Source organism: Danio rerio, chromosome 3, assembly GCF_052040795.2.
Source record: "Danio rerio strain M-AB ecotype USA chromosome 3, GRCz13ab, whole genome shotgun sequence".
NCBI classification, from domain to species: domain Eukaryota; kingdom Metazoa; phylum Chordata; class Actinopteri; order Cypriniformes; family Danionidae; genus Danio; species Danio rerio.
The window spans coordinates 43,415,589-43,440,000 of NC_141023.1; the positions used below are offsets into that span (position 1 = coordinate 43,415,589).

General features: G+C 34.6%; 1 protein-coding gene across 21 annotated transcripts in view; it reads right to left on the reverse strand.

Annotated features, from left to right (window-relative positions):
* axin1 (axin 1) overlaps window positions 1–24,412 on the reverse strand; it is a 107,676-nt gene that overhangs the window by 66,512 nt on the left and 16,752 nt on the right. For 10 of the 21 annotated variants that reach the window (XM_087243242.1, XM_087243234.1, XM_087243238.1 and 7 more), the window contains exons 2-3: window positions 17,211–17,408; window positions 1,229–2,203 (exon numbers count right to left, since the gene is read on the reverse strand). In XM_087243242.1, coding sequence (XP_087099368.1) covers window positions 1,229–2,115 — 887 coding nt within the window. In that variant the 5' untranslated portion in view covers window positions 2,116–2,203; window positions 17,211–17,408. 21 annotated transcript variants of the gene reach the window in all.

Sequence of the window (24,412 nt, forward strand, 5' to 3'; positions counted from 1 at the left end):
AAAAAGAACAGTTCTTGACATAAATAACCAATTATTAATTGGACTGATTGATAATTTTGTCAACTTCTGATTTTCTGGACTGTGATGTGGTAAGATGCATTTAATGTATTAAATATGTTGCATTGTGTGTACCTGACAGCATAAAAGCAGCTAGAGTAATAACAGCGCACGTAAACTGCAACCAAAAATTGTTTGTACCCTGGCAAAGGCCTACAAACACTGCATACCTGGAGCAGTTATTGCTTTGATATGCCACGGTGAATGCACCTGTCGATATTTGCTTTTAAATCTGGGATGGAAAGCTTTGTAATCTTCAGCAGAGGCTGTTCAAAGGCCCACATGCACCGCTTTCTATTCCAGCAGGACAAGGATTAAAGTATTTAGCAGTCACATCTCTAAATCCCATTTTGCTCATATGGAGGGACTCGAGGCTCTGATGCATCAAGTGATTTGCTGTAAATTTCACAGTGCGGCTTAAAAAGCACGTCTCTGCAGATTAAACGATGTCGGCGCGATGCACGATATGAACAAGAAAGCTCCGTGCGCTAAAAGAGCACAATGGGCCGTCACAACTGGTGGCGAGGAATGCCTGGGGAATGTCTGAGCAGCAAAAATTCATTACAAAATACAATACCTGAAGCACACATTCCAATACGCTCGCTCGGCACGCAAACCACGGGTGGCATGAGAGATAAAGATCTAAACATGTTCAGAAACACACCGAATCCATACGCAGCACTGGGCTTCAAAGGGCACCGGATCAGATATACGTAAAAGCGCCGGTTAAATCAATGCTGCCAAACTTTTTGGAGTGCTGTGCATTGCTTTCTCTTTCCTGCACTAAATATGCAGTGCAGCGTCTTTGTGCCCATTCTAAAGAGAATCCGTGTTGTGGTTCTCCTGAAGAAACCTTTATTCTGCTGCAAAGCCTGCCATTCAAGAGACACCTGCATGGAGAACACAAAGAGCACCCACTTGCACCAACTCGCAGTAGGCAAAGACAACGCTGCGACCCAGTATCTGTCTTGCTAGCTCAGTCGCAGCTACTTAGAGCTTTCTGCCTATACTGCATTCCTCTCATCTCCTGTGGAAGGCTGTGCTTAACTCAGATTCCCGTTTTATCTTTTTCTTCTGACTGCGCTTGCACCGCGAGGGGGAAGGGGGATGGAAGAAGACAGAAAGAGAGAGAGAGAGAGAGGAGTTTTTTTTCAAAGCTGCAGGGATTTACCTGTACTCACGGTTGTCCTGATATCTTTTACTGTTGGCCACCCGCTGAGGCACCGTTTCCAGAAGCAGCTTCTGGGTCAGCCTGTTGCTGGGAGTGGGGTCACTTTCCGCGATCTGCTCCTCCTCCTGGTCGCACCTCCACTCCACGTCTTCGATCACAGTCGGCAAGTAGCCCGGCAAGACTTTGCCGTTGCCTGACACCGAGCTCTGGTCGCTAAACAGTTTGGGACTCTCTCCGCCAGTCCTGGTGTACTCCAAGTAAATGTCGGACTTTAAAAACAAAGGGTAGGTGTTTTCCTCCATCATAGTCTGAATTTCCGTCTGCGCCTGGTCGAACATGGCCGGATCGATGTGCAGCTTCATCACGCAGTCTTTGATGAAGCTCTTGGTGGCGGGTTTGATCTGCCGGGATACGATTCCATTGTTATCCAGGATGTACTTTTTGTAAATGGCCTTCGCGAGTTTCAGCATCTTCTCGTTGCCATCATTGGCCTCTTGCTTGCGGAATCCACTGCAAGCGAACCAGAAGTCCAGCATATCCGCGCACTCCTCTTGCTTGAGGAAAGTCCTAAACAAGTGGATGCCGTCTTGGTCGTCCAGCAGCGAGTGTAAGGATTCCGCCCATTTTAAATAGGGCGGCGTTGGGGAAGCGCTACCCTCGGGCTCATAGCCCAGGTCCAGGTCGGGTCGTCTAGGCGTAGCTATGGAGGCCTCGTTCTTGAGGCTGTCGCTTTTGGACGAGTAAAAACTGTGGTTGTATTGCCGTCCATCGCTGGACACCAAATCGCCCTCCTCCCCAGGGACCGGGGGTCTGGGGGCATCCTCAGTGAAGCTGCTGCCTAGGTCTGGCAGATAACAGATGCCCTTCTCGTTTACACTCATGCTCATAGTGTCCCTGCACTCTGTCCCAGTACAGCCCACGAGGCAGAAAGTTTATATCCAGACTTCTATTAATGCCACTGCGAAAGAATTCCTCCTGCATAAGAAAGACAACGAGAAAAAAGCAAACATTCAATAAAGCTCTTGCAGAACATTTATTTTAAAAATCAAGTGACTGACATGAATTTGGGTGTGCCTGCTGAGATGTCAGGCTAAATAATTCACATCATTGAATTGATCATTCTGCCATCTTCATTTGTTTCAAAAACACAGGTTTGTAAATAAATGTAAATAAAATATCTTACACATGAGTAGCCCCACACGGAATCTGCGCACGCAGAAATCTGCAGATTTCCAGCCTATCATTGAGTCTATATATTTACTTGTGTAAATGTTTGTAAACTTATTTTTAATCAGTTTCTGTAATGATTTCACTAATATTATTGTGATTTAATAATAGTAATTTTTAAATGTTCATGATTTATTTACAATACAGTTAAGTAATATTTTCAGTCTTTTAGTAGATATATTATATGAGAGTTTATTAAATAAGTGGATCTAATTGGATTTTATTTAATATATTAAGTTTTTAGTTAGGATACTCCTAAAATCATTCCATGTAAATCCGCAACTTTTACAAAATTCTCTGCAGAAATGGCAAAAAATGTCTGCAGATTCTGTCTGGCCCTACACATACAGTAAGTTGCCATTTTTGGATCACTTAGAGGGCCTCAAGTGTCACGGATGTAACCCTATTATGAATTATGTACCTTTATAAGACAAGATGATGAGGTTACATTTTACATAAGGGTGTCCTTGTTACAGGGTACATACACAAATCAGTATAGGCCAATATTCACTATGAGACAACTTTGACTGCTTGTAATTCAATCATTCATTCATTTTCTTTTAAGCATAGTCCCTTTATTAATCCAGGATCGCTACAGCAGAATGAACCGCCAACTTATCCAGCATATGTTTTACGCAGCAGAAGCTCTTCCAGCAGCAACCCAGCACTGGATAATGCTTGTAATTATGTACATTTCATTTACTGCATTGCTATAGTAAGCACATCTATTGTTTCTTTTAGTTCCTGGGCCATACCATATTTACAAGCTGATGTTCCCAGTATTTAAAGAACCTTCACTGTCACAAAACGCATCCCTAACATGAATTATGCACCTTTATAATACAAGATGATGAGGTTGCATCTTACATAAGGTGTCCCCGTTACAGAGAATATAAACAAATCAGTATAGGACAACATTCACAATGTATTTACTATGAGACAACTTTGGCTGCTTGTAATTCATTCATTCATTCATTCATTCATTTTCTATTTGCTTTAGTCCCTTTATTAATCTGGGGTCCCCACAGCGGAATGAACCGCCAACTTATCCAGCATATGTTTTACACAGCAGAAGCCCTTCCAGCAGCAACCCAGTACTGGGAAATGCTTGTAGTTATGTGCATTTCATTTACTGCATTGTTATAGTAAGTGCATGTACTGTTTCTTAGTTCCTGGGCCATACCATATAAAGCTAATGTAACCCGTATTTAAAGAATCTTTACTGTCACAAAACGCATCCCTTATATGAATTATGCACCTTTATAAGACAAGATGATAAGGTAAAGTTGCTTTTATTTCACACATTTGTTCAATGACAACTTGTGACATTATCCCTATAGTGTTAACCATGATACTTTGAATATTCAGTCTGAAATTAGATGTAATTATGACTTCAAAACAACATTAGCACTATTTATTTGACTGTGAACAATGTTGTACTATAATAGTCATTGGCTGACATCATGTTTTAACTATTTATAAATTGCAAAAATTGCATTTCTGAAATTATATTAAGGAGAAGGTCTAAATGTGTGAATATAAAACCAACTTTACCTCATTAACTTGTTACAGGGAAAATACAGAAATCATTAAATGTATTCACAATGTACTAACTATAAAACAACTTTAGTTGCTTTTAGTGTACTGCACTGCATTAGTAAGTACATGTAACAAACATTACAGCTAAATTAAAAGCCACCACAAAGAAAACGGCACTAAACAGATACAAGTCAATAACATTGTAACAGCAACTCAAACGGTAATGACACCTATGTAGACCTTTCGGGCAACATAAAACCAGTGTTATCAAAGTTTAATCAAACACAGCACAGCGCTACAAGCCCATCAAACTTCCAGTGGCCTCGGGCGACTAGAGATAGCAAAAAGGGGGCAGCCATCATGGCACAAACACTCTTGAACTCACCTGTGACACGCTTTATGACACCATAAATCCAACACTTTCAAGTTCCGACCTTAAAACCTGTGACTGCCTGCCAACTAGATTGCGTCTGATGTGCTTGATAAGCGAGCTGGGGAGGAAAGAAACCTTGAGCTTTCCGAGTCAATAACTTTAACAGCGCGAACTTCAATGGCGATGAGCTAGCAGGCTAATCCAGCGCGAGACGCGCATTTAGAAACATTTTACGCAAACGGGGATGTTGTTATCTAAAACAAACCACACTAGAAGTGTTTATTGTGTACAGCTACGACGCAAAAAAACAACAAGCACAAGTCAAAAACAAATATGACGAACATCAACCGCATCAAAGAGGGTAGCGCGCGAGGGGAGGAAGTACGTGCGGCGCGAGACCTTCCCTCACAAGTGAGCGTAGACGGCGAAAAAAACACTTTCACCATCTTTGAGCGCACGAGCCGACATTTCTAGCGAGCTCTCCCCGCCGATCCGCTCCACGGATCCGACTCAACTAGTGTGAGAACACGTTGTCACAGCACGCTAGCCATCTTTACGCACCGCAAACGCCGATCATCCCACTTAACGTTACGCGGCGCGGCCATCTAAAAACGGATCGCTGCGTTTTTTCCTCCGCTGACGACATTACAACACCCCTTTCGCTGCCCTCGCGATCTGCTTTGAAGTGAGCCCCACATTCATCGCATTCATGTCTCGGCCTCAGCAGCAGCAGCAGGAGCGGATGGGGGAGGGGAAAGTAAGAAACAAACTCCATACACACACATACACACACACACACAGCCAGGCCCTTCCGCAGCCCAGGGACTAGTGTGCAACTTTGCAACACTGATTTTCGCACTCCAACACGCGCCGATCATCCGAGCGCGAGAGCATTATAAGCGCGCTCTCGACCTGACGGAGGATTCGGGCGCGAGCAGCGAGAAAAAGCGACGGTGCATTTCATCTCTCTATATCTATCTCTCTCTCTCCCTCCGTTACCGCAAACCCCCATTACACCCAAGCCAGGAGAAGGAAAGAAAAAAGTGCTCCGTACTGTACCTGTGAGAACCTACTTTCCGCTTTCGAGCGCATCGGGAATAGCGTTGTATGCGGCGAGATGTGAATCGTGTCATCGATGCGGATCTCGGAGTTTAAAAATAACAAAGAAAACAGTCGCTTCTCCACCTCTCCATGGCTGTCTCTCGCACTCCTGTGCCCGTGTGCGAGTGAGCGAGAAAGAGAGAGAGGGGAGCTGGAGATGTGCAGCGCCGCGCACGGCCAGAAATCACACTGCCGCCTGGAGAAAAGAAAAATCAAGGCGAGGAAACCCTGGAGTGAGAAGACGAAGAAGAAGAGGAGCGCCTTCAATCCTCTTACGCCGCACTCGAAGGTGCTGTCAGTCTGCAGTTGCTAATTAAAAGGTTCGGAAGGAAACGGCGTAATTAAAGTGATGTACACTTGATGATGAGACGCGTTTGGAGTCTTCGGGAAGAGCTGTTTTAGGCTAGGGTGAGCGGGTCGCCCCCTTATGGACGCCGCCATGTTGACATCACATGACCAGCTGTGTTGACCGTTTGTGTTTATTACTTTACGGGCGCTGATTTAAACAAAATAAGCTCAATATACACTCTATGGTGTGTAAAGTAAATAAATAAAAGCAAAAGGTATTGGGGATTTCCTGTCAGGGCTAGTTTACAGACATTTCCATTAAATGGGATAGTTCACCTAAAATGAAAATACCCTCACCATTTTCTTCCACTCAAGTGGTTCTAAACTTTTTATGATTTTATTTCTTCAGTTAAACACAAAACAAGATATTCTGAAGGATGTTGAAAGCAGTCACTTGACATCCAATATATGAACATACAAACAATAAAACACATTAAAACGACAGCAGTGAAAACACACTGTTAATCGGCTATATGCATACAGACTTCATTTTCATCCAGGCAGCCCAAGGGGGCTTCCTCTGAACTGTCTTTCCATTACAAAACTTTCACATTTAAGATCTGATTTCTATAAAAATCAGCGATCTTCACTGCCTGTTAAATATATATGATATGAAGTGGGCCTCAGATCGGACAAGAAGCACTGCATTAAATTCCATTTCCCCCTGCTAACAGTTTATTTTACCCCAACATTTTCAAAGAAATTTCTGCGCCAGCCTGATGCTGCGGTTACAACGGTCTTTCATCTTATTTTATGCTTGAGCAACTAAGTGATTGCTAAATGATTAGTCTATTTAACTGAATGTATTGTAATGACAACATCGATGCTGTAAAAACAACCATGTGAAATTGAAAATACTCACATTAAGCTTTCACCGGAAGTTTATCGTTGGCTTTAAAACTCTAGCTGTGCATTATGACAGAAGAAGGGGGGTGAAAAGTATTCCCCTTAATGTCAAATCAAATGCAATTCATAATTAAAAAATGCAGGTGAACACCACCTGTGAAAATGTACTTAACCCTTTGACTGCCCAATCTACCAAATGGTTGACCTTGTTTTGACTGTTTAAGTCATTTAAATAATGGTTTACACACACAGCATTGTTCATTTACAAAACAATCAAGACATAATCCTGTTGCACTACTTCACTTGATTTTGGTTTTATTGTTAAAAAAAAAAAACATGTTAATCTGAAATATTTTATGGCATACTTCAAAAAATAAAGGTGATTTAGTATTCAAAAATGTTTTATTTTGATTATTTTTTAAGTAAATTGGTTTTACACTTCATGTTTTCTGATTTTTCATCGTAAATGTATAATCCCGGTACTTTTACCATAAACTGACATATCAACCATTTGGTAGAGATTGATATTTTAGAAATTATGGCATGTGGTGAAAAAATGCATTGTGTGTTAACTAGTGACATTAGGAGAAAATATTTTTTTTCTTGTTGGGGTAGTTCAAGGGTTAATGTAGGCCTACATATGGTTTCTTTATATTATTAACACAGTACATGTACTTACTGCCATGCTTAATTTTAACAAGACTGAAAAACAAGAATGTGAGGGATAGAAGTACATTCTTTACAATGGATTGTATGTTTATATACAGTTGAAGTCAGAATTAATTGTCCCCTTTTTTTCTTTTTTTATATCTTTTCCAAATTATGTTTAACAGAGCAAGAAAATGTTCACAGTATGACTGATAATATTTTTTCTTCTGGGGAAAATCATGTTTATTTTATCTCTAGAATAAAATTAGTTTTTAATTTAAACATCATTTTAAGGACAAAATGATTAGCCCCTTTAAGCTAAAATAGTTTTTTTTTTTTGATAGTCTACAGAACAAACCATCGTTATACAATAACTTGCCTAATTACCATAACCTGCCTAATTAACCTAATTAGCCTAGTGAAGCCGTTAAATGTCACCTTAAGCTGTATAGAAGTGTCTTGAAAAAATATCCAGTAAAATATCATGTACTTTCATTATGGCAAAGATAAAATAAATCAGTTAAAAGAAATAAATTATTAAAAATATTATGTTCAGAAATGTGTTGAAAAAATCTCTCCATTAAACAGAAATTGGTGAAAAAATAAACAGGGGCGCTAATAATTTAGGGGGGCTAATAATTCTGACTTCAACTGTATATATATATATATGTATTCAAACCTAATGAAAACTAACTATGGTTTTGCTACATATAAAACAGATGTTTGTTTGTTTGTTTGTTTGTTTGTTTGTTTGTTTGTTTGTTTGTTTGTTTGTTTGTTTGTTTGTTTGTTTGTTAAACAATGGTAACCACATTTTAAGTTAAAAAAAAGATTTTACAAAATATAATCGATACACATAAAAATGGTTAGCCTACTAAACTACTAAAATAAAACTATGGTTAGTAATATGGCCTTAAGGGAGGGTTTTTTCCACATCTGAGGAATAGTAAGGGGGTCAGGGGAAAATTTGGGGGGAATAAAGGCATCAAAAATGTAAAAATGAATAAAAATAAAAACTAATTATTTAATTAACTTATTCATAAAAGCTAAAACAATCAAAGGTCAACCAAGTGCACGTTCATTTATTTTCACTTGGCTTAGTCCCTTTATGTATCAGGGGTTGTCACAATGGAACAAACTGCTAACTATTCAATTATGTTTTACAAAGCCACAATCCAGTACTGGGAAACGCCCATACACACTCATTCACACACACTCATACACTATGGCCAGTTTAGCTTACCCAATTCACCTGTACCGCATGCCTTTGGACTGGGGGGAAACCAGAACACCTGGAGGAAACCCAAGTGAACATAGAGAGAACATGCAAACTCCACAGAGAAATACCAACTGGCCAAGCCAGGATTCAAACCAATGACATTCTTGCTGTGAGGCGACAGTGTTAACCACTGAGCCAACGTGTCACCCGTGCATTAGTGTAAATTTTAAAATATGAATATAAAGCAGTATATTAAATAAATAATACAGAAATATGATTAAAATGAACAAATAAAACAAATTAATTTGATTAAAACTGTTTATTGTGTTTTGGTTGTTTGTTGCAAATCAAGAAATAAAAACTAGCTGAAATTTTGCTGACTGAAATCGCAGATTTTGCATCACAGAATCAGAAGTTTTCGTTCATCCTGGTACTGTTTGCCTAATTTATGAGTACTATGAATATACTACTCAGCTCACATGCTCTTTTTTCACAGACATACTGTATAGTAATGAAGTTGGCCCATTTGAATGCAGACCTAGACTATTCCCTCACAGTCTCATTCTCATACAGTCAAAGTTCCCTGTCTCGTCTGAATATACACCATTGTGCTTTTTCTCATAAGCTTTATAATCACAGTATTGCAATAAAGCTTGACTCAACAGCATCGTCTTGAGTGATCAACACGTGTGTAGTCCACTGATTCAAACTTATTGATTATATATATATATGTATCCAAAGAAGCAATCATTCCCAGCTGCAGTCATCAAATATATGCAATGACCTGCAGCTCTCATAAACCCAGGCCAAGGATAAACAGCAGGACATCAAGCACCGGGTGCAAACACACAACGCTCTCAGCTGCCACACCACAAAATGCCTCTGTCTAACACACAGCCGCCGTACAGAGGTCAACAAGAAACCACAAACAACATGCACAAGATTCTTGAGACCCAATACAAGAATGTGCATTACATAAATGTGTGTGGTAGGAGACAGAGAAATGCAATGGAACAACATAAAAGATTATCAAACAGCTTTAGATTAAAGAAGCAGGAGTCATTTTAAATGTTAAACAGCAACTGTTTATTGCACAGTTCAGCTTTTTTCCCTCTCAAAATTGCAGGTTTATATTTTACAACTTTGTTTATATCTCAATATGACAAGTTATAAACTCACAATTTTAAGTTATAATATGATTCTAATGGGGGGTTTTTATCACTATTTTGCAATTACTTTTAAAGTTCACAAAGGTAACTATATCTCACAATTCTGAGAAAAAACTTAGGAATTAAAGACTTGAACTAGGAATTGATAGAAATAAAATTAATAAAGTGAGAAATTGCGTTTTTACATGAGAAAAAACATCTGAACTGCTCAGAAAACATCTGAACTTGCAAAGAATTTGAAAGAAATCCTGTAGACATGCAACTGCGAAAAAATAAAAGCTCTGTAAAAAAAGCTCAGTATTGTGAAATAAGCTTTGTTTCCTGAGATATAAAAATCTGAGGCAAGATATGAATTACGAAGTATTTAATTTTATAAATTCTAAAATATAATCTAGAATTGCAGATTAATTGACATTAAAATTAGAAGATTAATTTGGTATTGCAAGAAATAAAGTTTGATTTTTGGTTTGCAATTTTTAAAAATGAAGTCTGAGGGAACAAAATAAAAATAAGTAAGAATTTAAGTCTGAATTAATTTTCTTTTTAAAATGATGAATTGTGTGATATAAACTCCTTTATACATATTTTTTTTTTGAGAAATTAATTGAATTAAATGATGTAAACGCAATTGTAATTTTAAAAAGACAGTATTGCGACAAATTAACTAAGGACTGTGAGAAATTGTAAAAAGACTTTTTTTAGGATCTGCATTAAAACCATAAAGATATAGTATTTTATTTCCAAGATAAATATTTAGAATATTAATTACAAATAATTTAAGTGGATTACACAAAAAAATGTGTTGTTTCAGGTCTTTTATAAGTAGTTTGAGCAAACATAATAACTTGAGTACTGGAAAAAACTAAAAGCATGAGTGCACATCCAATATCTCTCATGTTGTGTGCATTCTAATGATATGCCCATCTAAAAATTCATGCAAAATTGTATTTGGATTAGTACAGTCATTGTGAACTATAACCTGGAATAAGTTATCTCAGTTTTCCATCTGCAGTGTCACTGACACACATTTCACAGCTCTATAATAACAGCCTGGACATGCTATCTGTTTTTAATTCTTAAAGTTATCAAACTGCAATAATCTATGAGCAATACTTCCTTGTAAGTTACTTCCTTTTGTGTCTACGTTCCTTTTAGCATGTAAAGTTCTTACTCAAAAGTAAATTATATTTACAAATATATATTTATATATGTAATTTTATAGGAGCACTCTGATTTATTTTTAAATAAGCTAATTTTACAAGTCACCTAGAATTGAGTTTTACCATTTGTGGATCCATTCAGCAGATATCCTGGTCTAGAGAGAGCTCTTTTAGCTTAGCTTAGCATATATCATTGAATCGGATTAGACCATTAGCATCTCACTTAAAAAAAAAGAAGAAGAAGAAGATCAGTTAGCTCAGATCAGTTTCCTATTTAAAGCTTAACTTTTCTGTTGTTAAACTGTATTCCACGCTCTCAGAAATAAAAGTACAAAATCTGTCACTGGGACGGGACCTTTTTAAAAGGTAAATTTTTGTTCCTAACAGGTCCTTAAAGATATATATTGGTACCTAAAAAGTACAAATATGTACCTAACAGTAATTTTAAAGTACAAAAGTCAATGTAAAAGCTACAAAAGTGTACCTCAAAGGAACTAATGTCCACCTGTATGCTACAAAAGTGTACTTTTTGGAAAGTTACCACCTCAGTGACTGTGTAGCTTTAGTTCTGAGACTGTAAGATTGACAGAAAATGAAAACTTGCTAGTCGATATGGCTAGGAACTATATTCTCATTCTGGCGTAATATCAAGGAGCTTTGCTGCCGTACCATAGATGCAGCAGATGGGGACTATTTTCAGGTACTGTATAATATCATTGTCCCTTCATTCGTTCATTCATTTTCTTTTCGGCTTAGTCCCTTTATTAATCCGGGGTCGCCACAGCGGAATGAACCGCCAACTTATCCAGCACGTTTTTAGGCAGTGGATGCTCTTTCAGCCACAACCCATTCCTGGGAAACATCCACAAACGCCCATTCACACACACACTCAAAATACGGACAATTTAGCCTACTCAATTCACCTGTACCGCATGTCTTTGGACTGTGGGTGAAACCAGAGCCCCCGGAGGAAACCCACGCGAATGCAGGGAGCATGCAAACTACACACAGAAATGCCAACTGACCCAGCCGAGGCTCAAACCAGCGACTTTCTTGCTGTGAGGCGACAGCACTACCTACTGCGCCACTACATCACCACTCAATTATTACTGATTATTACTAGCCTATTATTATTATTGCTACTACTATAAATGATATGAACCTGCCTAGAAAAATAGCAACTTGTCATGTTCTGTAAGTCTTAGTATACAATGTAACTACAGAAGAGTCAAGCTTTAAATAGGAAAATGATCACAATTCTTTTTTGAAATTCTTAAGCAACATGCTAATGGACTAATACAACTCAGTAATTTATGCTAAGCTAACGCGTAAGTAATCTGCACGCGCAGAAATCCCCAGATTTCAGAGGATTTTTTGCTAATAATTGAGTCTATTTATTTACTTGTGTAAACTTATATTTTTTCAGTTGTTGGATTTTCATTAATATTATTGTTTTATTTACAATACAGTCTGTAAAGTAATATGTTCTGTCGTTTAGTAGAGATATTATATGAAAGACTTGCTTAGTTTACCAAATAAGTGAATCTAATTGGATTTGCATTATGAACATTAAATAATCAAGTTATTTATTTATGTGTGTGTTATTTATTTAATTAAATAAGGTAAAAACATAAAAATTTTTATTGTATATATCACGTTTTTAGTTACGATACTCCCAAAATCATTCCACATAATTCTGCAGATTTCTTTTTTTACAAAATTCTGCGCAGAAATAGCAAAACATGTCTGCAGATACTGTCTGGGCCTAGCTATAAGCCAAAAGTGCTCCTGGCAGACCAGGTGAACAGCTGAATGAATCCATAAATGTTTATGTTTATTTCTAAAAAAAAAAAAAAAAAAAAAAGGGAGTGTTCATTTAAATCTATGCTAGAACAGGAAAACATGATGGAGAAAAAGGCCTCCTCTCTCAAAGTGAGAAGAGATTATAATCAAGGTACGTTTCGGATTGTATCTCTCCATCTGACAAGAGATGAAAGCAAAGTGGAACATGAAAGAACGCAGGGGATTTAAACACTGTTCTTTTCATTCAGTCATGAACAAGTATGCAGTAGGAAGTGTCTTCATAATTCTTTTATATGGATGAGAATGTTTTAAACTCACAGACTGTATAGATTTTGTAGCCTATTGAAGACTAAGAGCCAGAAATATGTCAGAACAGACACAAAAAGAGGTACATTACATGAGGGTAAATATAATTTTATGAGTCAATAAAGGAGTTCATGAAAATGAACATTCTGTCATCATTTACTCAACCTTCACGTGTTACAAATCGGCTTGAGTTTCTTCTGTTGAACAAAAAGGAAGATATTTTGAAGATAGTATGTTTTCTTTTCTATTATAGATGTCAATTATGTTTACATTCACCTATTTTTATATGCATTTTGGAATATTGCATAAAAAATTCTTCATAGAAACTTCACAATACACATGCATTTTCAAAATGCACATAAAAAAAACAAGTAACTTTTGATCCGATAAGAAAAAAATATGCATTAACCGTGATGAAAACAGATTTACCAAATAAATTCCAGTATGTAATCTCATAAGTACAAGTACAAAATCTGTCACTGGGACGGGACCTTTTCAAAAGGTGCGTTTTTGTTGCTAACAGGTCCTTAAAAAGATGAAATGAAAGAGCTTCACAGTTTGCCTTAAAGTTTAAAAAACAGTCAATAATGGTACCCAAAAAAAAAAAAAAAAAAGAATGTGTTCATCAGACGCTGTATCCGAACCAGGTTTATGATTGATCGTGTCAAAAGATGCTGCCTCGCGCTTTACGAGCTACGCCATTCACGCTGCTGTCTGATGCGCTCTTTACTTTTGTCAATCAGACGGTGATGGGCATGAATTGTTTACTTAGCTTATTCCAACGAGGTGTGCAATTTGCATTTGGCCTAAATAGACATTCCAAAATTGACCCCCCCCACCTCGCAGGGCCCCCAAGTGTGCATAGGCCCCTAAGCCTGTGCCCATAATGCCCGTAGGTTAATCCGGCCCTGTTCTTACCCCATTGGCAGATTCATTTGCTTGTTTTAAAAAAAAACTCACTTAATATTGGCATATTATTTCTGAAAACAAGACAATATGTTTTGTTTGCCAAGAAAATGCTTCTTGATAAAAGTATTTTTGAGATATTTGGACTAGAAAGAAGATATAAAATCCAAGTGATAAAAGCATTTTTGCAGTGCTAGTTGCTACGGTATAAAAGTGTACTTTTTGAAAAGGTTCCAGCTCAGTCACAGATTTTGTAACTTTATTTCTGAAAGTGAACATCATACAGTTTTGCTTATAAATTTAATTTGCATCTTTGGATGGAAGCATATAGCTAACGGTTATCACTTTGCAACATTCTTCAAAATATCTTCTTTTGTGTACAACAGAAAAAGACACTCATTAAGGTTTAAAAGCACTTCGAGGGAAAGTAAACGCATTTTTGAGTGAACTGTGTCTTTAAAAGGAGCTGTCTTTGTGAAGGAAAAAAAAAGAGAGAAAAATTAGCAGGCCTTAAAGACGAATATTACTTTCTATGCTCTGAACCTCTGAAGTTATGACTCAACACCTGGATATAATCAGGCATGTAATCTCATGGATTCATTGCTAAAAGATCAAAGGCCTTTGGAATGTGAGGTCCTGTTCCTCCTTTTTATGACTTTATTTGATTAGCTCATCTGAAAATGAAAGAGCAGTTTGTGTGGAGCCGTGAATTTAATGACATATTACAAATTGCTCATGGGAAATCAAGACTGGGTGTAGTTAAGCATTCATCTTGGTATTTGACACACCTTAAAGTTCACAAAAGAAACATTAAAGGAACGCTTGTCAAGGATTGCCAAGCCAGAGTTAACAAAAATGCGCAAACATTTTTTTGATGACCTTGCCAAAAATGCTTTTATTTTATTTTACATACTATTTTTATATGATTTAAGTTTATATACACTATTGTTTAGGTGTCTGGGGTCAACAATATGTTTGTAATTTTTCTTTTTAAATATGTATGAAGAGTTCAGATGCAAAAAAAACTCTAAATGCCATCTGAAACTTTCTTATAAATGAGCATTTTTCTCAGGTTCATATGTGTAGGTTCAGTAATTTTACTTTTATGACAAAGAATAATTTATATTTATTGCCATATTTAGTAAAAAAAACTGATCATAAATATAAGAGATTGAGAAAAACACTAATTTGAAAAGAAAAAAAAAAACTTTTTAGAGTGAAATGATTACTACGATGTCAAATCTGCATTTCTAACATCCTTACTATTCATTGCTCAATATAATGTATAACTATTTGAGTAACACTTTAAAATAATGGTTGATTAGTTAATGTTATCTAATGTATTTACTAATTTCAACTAAGTATAAACAATCTTGTACAACATTTAACTAATGCATTATGAAAAGTTGTGCTTTGAATAACACATTGTAAAACCCAAAAAGTTAAGGTAACTCAAACTGTTTGAGGAAACCGATTGCAACAAACCATTTAAGTTCAAAAACTAATCCTACTGAGTACTGTAAACAAAGCAATATGAGCACAGTAAAAGCCATTAAATTAAAAGAACTCAAACCAACTTAATACTGTAAAACCCAATAAGTTTAAGCAACTCAAACTGTTTGAGGAAACCGATTGCTACAAACAATTTGAGTAAAAAAAAAACTACTAATCTATGAGTTCAGTAAACTTAATCCATTAAAAAATTGAAGTAATGACGTATTTAATTAACTCAATGCCTTCAACGCTGAGTTCAAAACTCTTTTCAAACGAGTAGAATTGACTTTCAGTATATTTTGAGTTAACGCCACTCATTTCAATTGATAAAGGGTTTTACAGTGCAATGAATCTCTTTATTTCCATTAACTTATATTAAAAAATATTAATAAAAACTGTAAAAATGTATTGATCGTTATATGTTTGTGTTAGTAAATACAATTAATAACATTAACTAATTTAACTGTATTATAAAGGTCTACAAATGTTTTCCTTTTAAGAGTTATTTTCATATTTAGACTATTTTCTTATTTTATATTTGATCAAAAAATCATGACATGAGCATATTTTTTTTAAGTTATATTAACTTAAAATAAATTTACAAGTTAAATTTCATTTGAAAGTTAGATGAGGTTTAACTTTATCAGTTTGAGGTAAAAAAAAGATTTGAAGAAGTTAAATCATCTTACAAATTTAAGGCAGCAACTTGTTTACACGCTGCAAACATGCTTTTCTTACATCCTGTTTCTAGTCCAAGTATCTAAATATTCTTAAATCAAGAAGCATTTTCTAGACAAACAAAAAAATAATAGTCTTGTTTTCATAAATATTAAGTCAACATTAGGAGAGTTTTCCTTAAAACAAGCAAAATGATTTGCCAATTGAGTAAAAAAAAATCGTAATCTCGTTTTCACTTTGATATATTATGTTTTTTCACTGCATAAAATGCTTTTCTTACCTTTATTTATTGCCTTGTTTCTAGTCCAAATATTAAAAAAATCATAAATCAAGAAGCATTTTCTAGACAAGCAAAACATATTGTCTTATTTTAAGAAATAATATACCAATGTTCAGTGATTTTTTTTTCCTTTAAACAAGCTAAATAATCTTATGTCAAAAGGAAAAACAAGATTATTTTTCTTACCCCATTGGCAGATTATTTTGCTTGTTTTAATGAAAAACTCACTTAAAAGTGACATCTTATTTCTGAAAACAAGACATGATGTTTTACTTAGAAAATGTTTCTTGATGTAAGAATTTTTAAATATTTGGACTAGAAACAAAACAAAATTTCCAAGTAAGACAAGCTTTTTTTTTGCAAAATTACCCCATTGGTAGCTTATTTTGCTTGTTTTAAGTAAAAACACATTTAATTTTAATGTATTATTTCTGAAAATACAGCAATATTTTGTTCTAGTCTAGAAAAACCATCTTGATTTAAGAATATTTCAATATTTGAACTTGAAACAAGGCAAAAACTTTAAGTTAGAAAAGAAAGGTAAGATTTATTTATTTATTTATTTTTTGCAGTGCAGAACAGAGAAATATTTTACAGCTTAACATAAATAAATGTCAATATTGTCACTTTTGATCATTGTAATACGTCCTTGTTGAATAAAAGAAGAAAAAAAAAGAAAATGAAAATGTACCAACCACAAAAGTTTGAACAATACTGATTGTAACTCTAAATAAATAAGTCAGCAAAACTCTAATTGTCATGAAAAGTACTTAGAATCTAGCCATACATGATTATAAATGTGCACTCTGTAAGATTTGAACCCATAGCCTACTTCATTTGGCAGAAAGAAAGGTAAAAACAGAAGAAAATATTGAATTGCTTTACCTGAGGAAGTTGTAAATATCTGTCCTGTGTTTTCTGGCATCCCCCAACTCTCCCTCCACTGACAGAAGGTTCCATGTCAATACCATTGACTATATCAAGTCCCAGTAAAAACTGCATCCTCTGCTTTTTCAACAAATCCAAGGTGATTGTCCACAATAAATTGGTCCATTCCAGGTTATTGACTGTGTCCATCCGAATCTGAAACAAAGAACAAAGTTTTAATATCAAATCACTGGAAACATTTGAAGCAATGTTGGTTTGTATTATTAACACTGGATTATTGGATGTAGGACACCGGCAGTACATAGAGACTGACACGGATGGAGACATTTTATATTATTGTTTATATCATTCAAATTGAAGGTACAGTTCACCCACAAATGAAGATTTCCTAATCATTTTCACCCTCTCAAGTGGTTCATATTATTCTCTTCTGTTGAACACAAAAGAAGATATTCTGAACAATGTTGGAAAAAAACAAAAAGGGCTGTTTTTCTCCCCGAAAATGTTTCATAATATCTTCCTTTGTGTTTAAGAAAAGAAAGAAACTGAAATAGGTTTGCAACACGTGGAGGATGAGTAAGTGATGGCAGAATTTTTCATTTTGTGAAACTGTCAATTTATGAATGCATAAGAACAAGGTTTTTAAGGTTATTTAAAATATAGTTATGCTTATTATTTTTGAGGTCACATCAGTGCCACTTTTAGTTACCAATACAATATATGAATATTTGCAGATTTCAGGCACAAAATTGAGCATTTTTATGTAAAGTGATTTAGATATTACTAATATATTCAGTGAAATTGTTTTTTACAGAGTCCTTATAAACCACCAAAATCAACATATAAAACATATAAACATGCTTTAGACTCTCATATTATGGAGTCAGACCAGACTCAAAAATAATACAATTACAAAATAAATTTCATAAATGCACAAAATCAAGTTCGTAATTTTAAAACATAATTTGTGAGATCACAAGTAAAACACGTAAACACATAAATTGTGTTTAGAATTTATGAATCGTGTTGTGTGTAGTTGGATAGAATCGTGTTGTGTGTGGTTGCGTAGAATCGTGTTTTGTGTAGCTGTTGTTTTTTGTGTATTTATGAATTGTTGACATTTACAAATTGTGTTTTAAGTATTTATGAATTGTATTTTAAATTTACAAATTTGGTTCTTGTAGTTACAAATTGGATTAATGTACTTGGTAAATTGTGTCAAGAATTTACAAATTTGTGTAGTTACGAATCGGATTGATAATTTTGTTTTGATTTTACGAGTTGTGTTTTGTGTATTTATGAATTCTTTTAATTGACGAGTTGTGTTTTGTGTATTAACGAAATAGTTTGTTTATTTATTTAAAATGTACGAATAGCGTTTTGTGTATTTATAAACTGTTTTGAATGTAATAATTGTGTTTAGCGAATTTATGAATTGTGTTTTGAATTTAAGAATCAGATTTTGTAGATGTGAATTGTGCTGTGCATGTATTTTTATTTTGTTAATGTATTATTTTTGAGACTCATCTGGCTCCATATTCTCTGCTAAAATGATTGGACACATTACTATTGGGAAATCATTTTGATGAACATGGCAGAGAGGAGAATGATTTCCCCTGTGATTAGCATTTCATTAGCTTTTTCCACAAGTGCCACATTACACTGTTTTGTTTTTACACATATACACATGTCTGCAAAGTGTTCAAACACTCCATTCTGAATCAGATTTTATGCTGTGCTATATTTTGCTTTATAATTGTTGTGTATGTCATTTATTATTAACATTTAGTTTGAAACGTTTATATGCTTTTTTATACAATTTTAAGGATTTATACAGTTTATATTTACATTTTATATACTATATTATTTTAATATTTTATCGGTTGTATGGTAAAGTTATTTTCACTTGTTTGCGCACTTGCATTGATTATTAGCATTAGTTACCTGTGTAAGACAAGTTTTGTTAAGAATATAAAAAGATTCATCAACCAGAACTGGTTTACTGGTTACTGGTTTGAACTAAATATAGATAGAAATCTACTAGACTTTAACAAGATAGATTTTAACAAGAAATCTGCTGCTTGTTTACTTATATATTTGTCATTTTGTTTGAGTAAAACGTACAAAGAGAGAGTAAAATGTTCTTATTGGAAAAGTAACTACAAATTACTAGCAAAATGATTCAACACCCTAACTTTTACTGAGCTTAGTTAAACAAATTTGACTAAATTCCATTCATGAAGTTTATTTTAAAAACTTGAGTAGTAAAAAAAAGTATGGTGTGTGTTTATTTCACATTGTTTCTTTCTTTTTTATTTTTTTACATGTAATACAAATAATAATAATAATAAATAAATAAAGTAAGATTAAAAATGAAAAGGATTAAATAGAAGTACTTAAAACTTTAACGTCTATACTTTTGCTCAGGAAACTTCATTTTTGTCCACCGCTGCAGTTTCCAATAATGTTTTCCAGTCAAAGGACATATTTCCCCGCGTATATGGCTAGTGAATACTGGGCCAGTGCTCAAATCAGATGGCATCAGCAGCTGCAAACTCAGATCTATCCTTGCCCTTCCTGAGGCCTGGCTTTGATTACTGGGCCCCCCACCACGAGCCAACACATGGCCATGAGCGCATACCAACTCAGTGCACAACCTCTGAGCGGCCACTTGGAAACAATCAAGAAGTAAACAGCATGAAATAGAGGTGTTTGGAAACGGTTTGAAGAGATCCTACAGATTAGGAGAGTATTTAGTAATTGCTCAGAGCTAGATTATTCTTGCCTTTGGAACTTTTACAGTCGGAGGCCAGCAGGAATCCTTGCCAGTCATTTTGGGGAAACTGTAAACAGAGGTCAGGGTCAGAGTGAAAGTCAGATTGTTCTATGATTGTTCGTCTTTATGGTCCCAAAGGGAACTTCTGGAATCATTTGACGGCACTTTTCAGAACTGTATTATCCCGATAATTAAATTGCATGCTTTTTAAATCTAAGTTTACAGTACATATATATTTTATTTATTACAAAACCAGTCGCAAGTGTATTTTTTATGGTGGAATAAATTATATTTCAGTTGATGATTGGCTTGTTAGGATAGAAGCTAGGTTAGAGTTTTAATTATTTTGGTTTAATTGTTTAAGACAATGTTTGAAAGAGGCTGTTTGTTCTGGTTTGAGCTGCATTTCCACCAGCGTTGTTAGCAACATTGTCTGGATTAATGGAATTGTGAACAGACTTTAAATAAAAAAAATGTTCAGGGTTGTAATTCATTGTGTCATTTCTTCTGGAAAGGACTTCAGTGGGAATAGTTTTAATTATCAGCATGATACTGATCTGCTTATTGCAATGAAAACTGGTGAAACACAGGCAGTCATGAAATGGCCTCCATAGGGTCCAGACCTAAATATTGTTGAGGCTGTATGAAATCACCTGGACAGAAAAATAAAAATAAGATACTCTAAACATAAAGAAGAACTGTAAAATGCTAAAAGCAGCCTGATATTACACAGCACATATTTTAGAAAATGTCACGACAATTAGATATATATTTAAATACAGCGTTCAGCATAATTGAGTACAGCCCATTTTAAAAATGAATATTTTTATTCATTTCTCAGTGAATGTGGCCAATGTATTTTGGTGCATTTAAACAAAACAGATTTATTAAACATATATTTATTAAAATAATATTTCAATCACCAAACATATTTAGAAATTGAAAGAAAATACACTTAAATTCAAGCAAAATATTGCAAAAATAAACTACAACCTACAAAATTTTAACTATTTTTTTTTTTTTTTGCTTCTCTTGGTTTACCCCTTTTATAAATTTGTATTTAATATTTTTCGATAACATATAAATTTGGCTGCATTAGTTTTTGGACCGTTAATGTTAATTATTTTGTTAGATAAGCTCCAGATTTAGCTTTAGTACTGACTAATCTAATGTATATGCACAACTATAATATTGTAAAGCTTCCTATTAAAAATATGAATTTAAAAGAGAGATTTGTGCGGGGTGCACTTATATAGTCACTAAAGTGGTGATCTGTGTTCCCGTTATATGTTGATATATAACAATTCTCTTCCTACCTGTGCACTGCTGAGGACTTCACGGTTATTAAGTAGAGCATTACGTAGCCTATAAATAGGAATCTCATTCATTCATTTTCTTTTCGGCTTAGCCTCTTTATAAATCCGGGGTCGCCACAGCGAAATGAACCGCCAACTTACCCAGCAAATGTTTTACGCAGCAAATGTCCTTCCAGCTGCAACCCTTTACTTAGAAATAAATAGGAATCTGATGTAGTAATATAAATTTATGGTGTAACAAGCTGCTATTAATATCAGTGTCATTACTATGATAGCATTGTGACATACATTGCACCATTAATAACCTATATGATACCTTAAAGTCACCATTATGGTGATTGGTGTTGCCATTTTTAAATACTGATATAATTCCCATGAGAGTATCTTGAAAATAACCTTAAATTATGTAAAGCATCGACATTCAGAATAAATAACAATGCTAAAACCTTAATTTATCTTGACAAAATGTGAGTGATCAGATGTCCGTTTCCCACAATTTTTGTTTTCTTGGCCCGGATTTTAAAATAAAAAATATTCAGTTTATTTCTGAATTATTTGAACTCATAAATAATCTTATGAGAGATTTCAGTGCTATTTTCGACCACAAAATGATATAAAAAAAATGGTATAAAAATAATCAAATTACATACTTTTTAAAAATAGTTTACAATGTCCTGAATTTTGTTGTTTAGTTTTAAACTTAATTTATTTTTGACAATATTTTGGGTAACCATTCGTCCATGTTTGCCACAATTAATTTTATTTATTAATATTTTTATATTTGGTAACACTATATTTTGATGGTCCATTTGAGTAATAGTAGACTGTCTGCTTAATATCTGCTGATACTGCTCCTTCAACAGACATTTAACTGACTATAAGACACTTTGCAAGTACTTGTCAACTTACACTAACCCCAACAGTCTACTTATAATCTAATGACAATTATTTATCAGGTAGATGCAATGAAATTTAAATTCAACAAATGGAGCATCAAAATAAAGTTTGACCTTTTATTTTATAACATTTCCCCAAAAATAAAAATTGTCCCCATTTTTTTGAACACAAAAATAATCATAAGGGAGATTTCAATGCTATTTTTGGCCACCAAAGAAAAAATGGTTTTAATCTCAGAAATCTGGTCACCAAACAATATGACAGTCATTTGGGGAAACTGTAAGCAGAGGTCAGCGTCACATGGGTGGAAGTCAGATTGTTCTATGCTTGTTCTTCTACATATAGTGAAAGTCACGGTCCCAGAGGAAACTATTGGAGTCATTTGACAGCTGTGTTCGGCGAGCTTCCTGCATGAGTTTTTGATGGAGGTTGTGACTGGCAGCTGTAGCTGCCATTCTGCTACCTGTTGAGTGGCCTTGGAACTCTTAGACAAATGACATGACAGGTGCACTTTCAGCTTAAGTACCTGCTCCTCGACAAAGCAGCTGTCGTGATTGCTGGTAGGTTGCACAAGACAAAGAAAACAACAGCAAGTCTGCTCTGAATTACACCGCGTTTGCTCATGTTTTCCAGTCGACTGGCGCACAGTTTGGCCAGAGCTATCAAATATAACCATTATCTTTTGAAGAACATTAAATAAACACACACACACACACACACACACAAGTACACACATTCACGAAATTCTCACAGCTGCAAGGACAGAACTACTTGAGCCATACATTTGGGATTTGTTATTGCAAGATAATTATGAATAAATTAAAAGGAGCCATGTCAATTAAGAGGATATATATATATATATATATATATACATACATGCTGAGAGAGCTTAATGAGCAACAATTTAAGAAAACACATAGAGTTACAAAAAAATGCTAACTAATAAAAAACTAATAAAACACGCTGCATTTTCTCACAACAGTTGTAAAAACAACGGAACACAACGAAAATTGTTTAAAGGAGACGCAAAAACATGACAGACACCCCTGTGCTGTGACTATTAGTCCGTGAAGGTTTAGGTGATCTTTAAAAGATGAGTTATTTTGTTTGTTTATTTTTTTATATCCTGATTCTTTTGCCTTTTGTATTTTATTAGCTCAAATAACCATAACCTAAATAACCTGGTCCGTCACGTTTTATGGTCTCTTTGAAACATTTCCATGTTCCTTGCTATTTGAAAGTGTTGTGAGAAAATGCAGGCGTTTCACAATTTGTTTGAGTTGTGAGAAAAAGCATGTTTTTTTGTGTGTGTGTGTTTGTATTGTTAGACTTTGCAACACATATGCTAAGATATTTTCTCAATTTGCTTGAGTTTTTTGTAATTGCACGTGTTTTCCTAATTTGCAGCACATTAATATATATTATAAAAAATAAATAATTAATGAATTATATATGTTAATAAAATCTATTTAATTCACAATGTACTGTTTGCAATATTATTTTTTCTTCAGTGGTTATGTTTTCTTGTTGTTTTAGGGCTTGATTTGGTAAATGTATTAGAAAATAAAAGATTTGTTTTAATAAGTATATGTATATTTTAAAGGGCTTTTGCACACACAAAAAAAGACTTTTGCTGCTTGTTCAAACTACTTATTTAAAATTTTTTTATTTTAGGACAACTTAATTGTATTAAAGTTAACTAAATTCAAAATAATTGTGTTGGGACAACATGAAGGAATTGTATAAAACCCAGCATTTTTTAGAGTGGGAATTATAAGATATGTTTTAAAAATAAAAAACATATATAAAAAAAATATTAAAAACAACTTGTTTTACAATATAATGTAGATAATATCCCTGATTATGAATATAGTTTTTTAACTGTTATAGTTGCACACACATATACAAATAAAATCAACAGGTTGAAGTCCTGTTCACACAAGATTAATAACTGTTTCATTATTATGCATTATTATTATTTAGTCACATTATTATTATTATTATTCATTCATTCATTCATTTTCTTGTCGGCTTAGTCCCTTTATTAATCCGGGGTTGCCACAGCGAACTTATCCAGCAGATTTTTTTATCCAACCCAATTCACCTGTTCTGCATGTGGGGGAAACCGGAACACCCGGAGGAAACCCACACAAACGCAGGGAGAACATGCAAACTCCACACAGAAACGCCAACTGAGCCTTGGCTCGAAC